General features: G+C 32.2%; 1 protein-coding gene and 1 long non-coding RNA gene across 3 annotated transcripts; one reads left to right on the top strand and one right to left on the bottom strand.

The window, feature by feature from the left end:
- On the bottom strand, positions 1–1276 carry LOC123205296 (WAT1-related protein At2g39510-like). The gene is made up of 5 exons (XM_044622220.1): positions 1173–1276; positions 858–1101; positions 613–777; positions 372–520; positions 1–289 (listed from the first exon to the last, which is right to left on the bottom strand). Exons 1-5 carry the CDS (start codon positions 1253–1255, stop codon positions 82–84), a joined length of 849 nt encoding a protein of 282 aa, XP_044478155.1. The 5' UTR covers positions 1256–1276; the 3' UTR covers positions 1–81.
- Positions 1277–4157: 2881 nt separating this feature from the next.
- On the top strand, positions 4158–5977 carry LOC123205301. 2 transcript variants are annotated; one of them, XR_006499835.1, is made up of 3 exons: positions 4158–4375; positions 5092–5250; positions 5666–5977. It is a non-coding gene; the product is annotated as an uncharacterized LOC123205301 (long non-coding RNA). The 2 variants fall into 2 exon arrangements; XR_006499836.1 differs by having other exon boundaries at positions 5353–5977.
- The last annotated feature ends 452 nt before the right edge of the window (positions 5978–6429 follow it).

Here is a 6429-nt window from a genome sequence, read left to right as displayed (position 1 = left end):
ATAAATAAGTTTACATGTATCTATGATAAAAGCCCCTAACGAAATTTCTGAGTTTTACAAGGGGTTACATGAGCCACGGGTTCACTCATTAACAATCATATTGGACTGGCTTAGAGTCTCTATATCATCATTGATTACAACCGTTTGTCGACCATTTTGGGTAGCAGCAGCGGCGGCGGCGGCGGCTGCATCGTCTTGACTGTTTTGTGAATTTGAACAAAGTTGGTCTTTGCTTTTACCCCACAACACCATGTACAGTCCAATGATAATCACAACTGCTCCAAGAACCCTAATCACAGTGACAGAAAAAAGTTGATTAATTTTGTTTTCACATTTTCTCTTCAATTTGATTTTGCATATATGATGCAAACCTTCCTAGGAAGAGTCTCTCAGCTAGAAAAAATGAGCTGAAAATTGTGACGATAACCATGCTCAGAGGATTAAAAGAAGTTACAAAAACTGGTCCTCTTTTCTCTATTAACCAGCCCATTATGAGATAGGTTGAGCAGGACATCATTCCCTGGATATATCATAATATTAGAATAGCAATGGTAATTAAGTAAAATATTATGATATTTTGTTTTTGTTGAGGAGTTGAGTGTTTATTCTTACACCATAAATCACGGCTAAAAGTTTAGCATCTGGGTTGAAGATTGACCAGATTTTCGTGTTTCCTCTTTCGACTAGGAAGACCAGTATGATGCCTTCGATGGAGCCTAAAATGCATACCAAAGCTGCGAGACTGAGCACTGAAGGGTAGGATCTTAATATATGTGCCTGCGCAGATTGGAATTATTTTAATTTATTTTTAGCTGAAATCGACCATGGAAAATATGTAGATTGGAACATTTTCTTACTTGCAAAATGATGAAACAAGACCAGCAAAACAAACCAACTACGATTAGTCCGGCACCCTTCATTAGATCTGTATGTTCTACATCAGTTGCTGATTTCTTGAAAATTATGGTTCTTCCATTCTTCCATGGCAAATCCAAGAGAGTTCCCTTTACAAATGTCATTATAATTCCTCCCCCAATGGCCACTAGGGTTCCCAATATCTTTGCCTGGCCATGTAGCTTCCTAAGTTTCACAATTTCAAGCCTGCGAAAGAGTTAAAGCAAGGAATGAGAAATCATCACAAACATTCACAAGGATTGAGAATAGTGATTTACCTGAAAATCCAAGCCATTATAAATGTCATGGCTGGAAGAATATTGCTCATGGAAACATTAAATGTTGCAGTAGTATATTTCATCCCAGTACAGGAGAAATTTTGGCTAAGGGCTGGCCTGTAGACATATATATAATTAAATATTACTCAATCTCTTGTATTATTGATTATGGTAAAAGAAAATGACGTAGGTGGATGAGTAAAATTCTTACTCGAACAAACTAAGCAATATGATCTTAAAAAACGTGGAGAATGTCATTGTGGGCTGGGTGTTCCTTGGAAAATAATATATATGAGTAACATTGTAAAATCTGTATAGAATCCATAGAGAGAGAGAGAGTTAGAAATAGAGATACCTTTCTATGACAATGGACAAAGGAGAAATGAAAATGGCAGCTACTACCATCCGAAGTGCCACCAGAACATGTGGGCTCAGTCCATTGTCCAGAGCATACTTCACAATGATCCCCATGGATGCAAGGTTAAATTGCTGGAAAATCATACCCAAGTATGGCAGTGATTTCTTGAAAAAATTCATCTCTACATAAATCTTTCTACAGTTTATGCTAGCTCCATGGATATGTTAATAGTTTGCGGTGTTCATTTATATAGTAGAAAAGGTGATGGGCAACAGTGCAAACATGTACCCAAAACATTATTGCCACTGAGAGTTTTGAAAATTGGCTTCAAGATGATCGGAAATGAGGTTGAATCTGCTAGTTTTAGGTAAATCTGAAAGTCTTTCCAAGTTTGACATAATTCTGCCAATTACCCAGATAAGAAATTCTCAGTTGTATCATTTGAATTTCGAAGACTGTCTTCACAATTATTACAGGCAATGCAGCTAAATTTGCTATGAAATTTGTCATTTTGTAAATAGGAACATTATGATTTTATTAACAAATATAAAGAGCCACGTCAAATTGTGAAATCAAAGTTGCATATTCTTCAGGTTAATGTTGTTAAAACTGAACCGGATTGGTTGGTTTGTTTGGTTATGCTATGAACTAGTTCACACTTTGATCCGATTTATATATAAATATTGATTGATTTAAAATTCGGTATAAAAAAATACCTATTAAACTGAAAAAAAATGGTTTAATCTAACAAAACCGGGTTTATATAATACTATACAATTTTGCACAAATTCATCAAATCAAAATTATGGGTGACTCAAGTTTAACTCAAATAAAAGTTTAGTTGTTCGGTTCAATTTGAGTTCGATTTAAATTTATAATTTAAATCAATGGTTCAAATTCATAATCCAATTGAAATAGTTTACTTCTAAACCTAATGATAGAAGAATATTGGCAGCACTTAGAAAATCTTTCATATTCTTAAACATAAACTATCATGATTTTATCATTTAATTAAAAAAAAAAAACATGGGATCTTCATGAATAAATTAAAATTTTAACAACAGGGGTCAAACATGCTTCTTGAATCTTAAAAGATTATGTGCAGTGCAGGGATACTATCTCCTTGTTTGAACTTCAAAAAATATAGAGACATATTTATGACCATATATTATAATTTTGATGAGAAAATTAAATATTATATATTATTTGTAAATCATATTCAATTAATTTACACATGAAATTGGTGACAATATAGCAAGCTTGTTTGAAACTGATTGGTTAACTAAATATAATTAATGAATATTTCCATAATAAAAGAAAGGGAAATTCCATTTCTTGACCCTCTATCTTAATTATTGACTCTGAAAAACAATAACTCCAGGCTAATTTTTATTATATATTGATGGTGGATTTTAAAGATTGAACTTGTTATCCATAAATAATAGTTGAGACTAATAAGTCACATTGGACAAATGCATGTAAGGTGAAAAAAAAAATCAGATTGAAATTGGAATCCTAGGTTCCGATTTTTACCTAAAATTGACCCATCTTAGGGAGGTTCTGGTTCAATTTTATGGAATTAATTGATTCTGATTTCAAAATCATATGCTCTCTGGTTACATAAATCCAAAATAGTGGTCATTTGGTCTATATTTATCATATAAGTTCATAATTTATTATATAGAGTAAAGTTATATGTATTTAATTTTAGATACTTATTAGATATTTAAATAATATGTTATCATATGAACGAATGTTATTTTAACCTTATTTTAAAATCATCAAATTATATTATATTTATATTTAATTAAGAGTATTCAAAATTGAGTATATATAATTTCGTTGAACCAAAATTAAGAGTAACTCAAGTTTGGTTGGAAAAATGCTGAAAATGTGTTTGGGTGATTTTGAACTCCACCCGAACATGCTGGGTAAAATGTTAAGTACTTAAATTTTCGTGGGAAACTATTATTTAGCTTCATATTTTCATCAACTTTATACAAAATTTAACAAATTTTTTTATAATAAATTTTAAATATGAGAAAAAAAAATAGATTTTTTGAAGTGGTAAAGATTTCATTATAAACATGGGTGGATATGAATTTGGCTGAGTTTCAACATTATTTGACTTGAGTTTAGTTCGAATGAAAAATAGTTTAGTTCAAGTTCATTAAACCAAAGTTAAGAGTGGGTTAATCCAATCAAATTAGCTTTTGAAACTGAACGAGGTCTAACTCAATTTGAAACCACCTTCACCATTACAAAGCTATAGAAAGCAATATAAAATCGTATTATTAAAATAGGAGTGGGAAATAATGATTTATCCATAAAAAGCAGCAAAAGCAGAATTTTCTCCCTCTTCACAGACCGTACACACACGAGCCCTGCCCAGTTTCCACCTACTCAATCTCGCTTTTTGACTTTTTTTTGTTTTCTTTTTTACAAAGGAAAAATAATTATCCATGACTTTCCTAATTGAATAAGAAAGCAGTTGAGTAATGTTAAGAGATAGCATGTTTGTTATCAATCAATTTCGAAACTTGGGCAATAACTAAGTTGATAGCTAAAGCCATGTGATGATGCTACTATAAATATAATTGACCTTTTTATGAGATTGGAGGGTAATTGTTTCTGTATGTGCCTTTCCTTTTAATTAGGCTAAGATAAATAAATAGAATCCCCGTCTTCATCTTGTTTTTATTTACTTGTATTCATTTAGACTCCAAAATCGAATATATTCAGCAGCTTCATGGGCTTGGTTGGAAGGTAGGCCGCCGCGCCCATTCACTGTTTCACATTTTAGTTACTACTCGGACGGGCTTGGGGCACAGAATGTTGGCGGAAGGTATGAATTTTCTGAACTTATTGCTTGGTGGAATTTAATTCTCACAATTAAATATTCTCATTTCTTTTGCCAGTTGCTTAATATAGTCATCTGAATTGGAGTGTTATCTTGTTCAAAATACTTGACTGCAAATTGTAACACCCAAATAGAGAATTATATTTTTTTGAAGTTGGTTTTCGTACTTTACATAGGAAGCTGCACACAACCTTCTGGGTGGGATGTGACAAAAACTCCCTTTTGTCATTTTAGATGTACCTGTTGTATATTGAGAGGTTGAACTTTACCCTGTGACCATGGTTTTGCTTCTATGATTGTCTTAATTGTTAACATAAGATTATTTATGAGTTATATGAAATTATAATTGGATGAACTGTCCATTGTTTGGACATTTACCAAGTATATATTGGATCTTAGATCTTATGTGTCAATTTGAGCAGAAATGAACCACTTCAATAATCCACAGTTAAGATTTTTTTCAATTATTAAGTAACAGATTGCCTGAATCATCGGATAAGTTTCCTGTTAAACTGTATCTTGCATCGGATGCCAATCTTAAACAATCATTTGCCATTATTTGAATTCAGTATATTACATGCTTGTTTACATTTGATATCTTTAAACAGAAAATCCATTTCTATTATGTGAATGAATGAATTTGGTACGATTCATACTAATTTTCAGCTTAATCAAATTTAATGCCTTGAATTTGCGATTAGGCTGAGCATGGCCAGACAGTCAAGTCGTTCTTGTCATTGCTTGATCTAAAAGCTGTTGAAGCAGAAATCAGTAAGCAGTGTGAAGACCTTCCAAGAGGAGAGTTTGCTTCAAAATCCCTTAGCCACAGTTACACAGTGTTTGCTCGTGATATGATGGAGGTTATCCCTTTTATTTCTTTCTCCGCTTTCTTATTTCCAATCCTGAATGAATTTATTTTTACTGTTTTGTTAGTACTTTTAACTCCTATGAGTTGATTGCAGGTTAAGTGAGTTGTGGCTAGGTACAATAGCATAAATGTCATGCACCTAATATTTACCTTTCCAGATTTTCACTCTGGCTAGCCTCTCCAATTTTAATTTCTTGCAACAAGTCCACAATTTTTGGGCTTTTCAGTTACACTCATGCAGTGTTTTTGAGGATCCGTGACAGAAGCCTCAGTTACTATAATATAAAGTGTTTCAAATTTGTGCTTGGAAAATCTTGAAACGATAATGATTTTCAGAATTTGTATGAAAGATGTGATATTGATTTTATTTTTTCTTCTTCTTTTTGGTATATGACAATCCTTGATAGTGGAAGGTCTGAAAAAGTTTGGTCCATATGTTGCAACGATGGCGGAAGTGGAAGGCTTGGAAGCCCACAAGAGAGCGTTAACTCTTAGATTGCAAGACATTGGAGCCAGGCAAGTTGCAAATATAAGTTAGGCTCCTTTCGTTTGTATTTGTTTTCTGATTTTTTTTTTTCGAAAACAGCCTGTCATGTTCTCTCACTTTGCAAAATTTGTGTTATTGCTATTACTGTTGGAACTTTGTTTGTTGTAACATGATATAGATCTCAAAATCTCAATGCCTGATCAATACAATCTTTTAGAGACGAGTTTAGTTAGCCTAGCCTTGGTAGAATTTTCCCTATGTTCTTGACAGTTCGGCATCTTACTCTTATTCACAAGATTTTATAGCCACTTTCATCTATTAATATTTTAAAAAACATCCAAAAATCACTTTTTAAGATTTATCTGTTTTAACCACTGTTTTAAACTCTAAAGCAGCTGGATTTGAGTTTCAGAATGATTTAACCACTTTATAAATTTGATATCAATAGGGATAATGGTTCCCTAATGGGTAAAACGAATTATCAAAAATGAAATGACAATTTGGGTTTTACATTTATCATGGCATAGGCCATAGATACCATTGAGTTGTTAAATATTATCTGATAAATAAATATTTATTATATATAAAATTTTAATAATTTTATACTAATGTTATCGATTAAACTAGTCAACCTAAAAATTGCCTTTTAACCTAGTCTAACTCTAAAAACATCAATCTTGCATA

Source organism: Mangifera indica, unplaced genomic scaffold (genome assembly GCF_011075055.1).
Source record: "Mangifera indica cultivar Alphonso unplaced genomic scaffold, CATAS_Mindica_2.1 Un_0003, whole genome shotgun sequence".
Lineage (NCBI taxonomy): Eukaryota > Viridiplantae > Streptophyta > Magnoliopsida > Sapindales > Anacardiaceae > Mangifera > Mangifera indica.
Note: the sequence above shows the minus strand (reverse complement) of the source record. Positions and strands in the feature narration are given on the sequence as shown.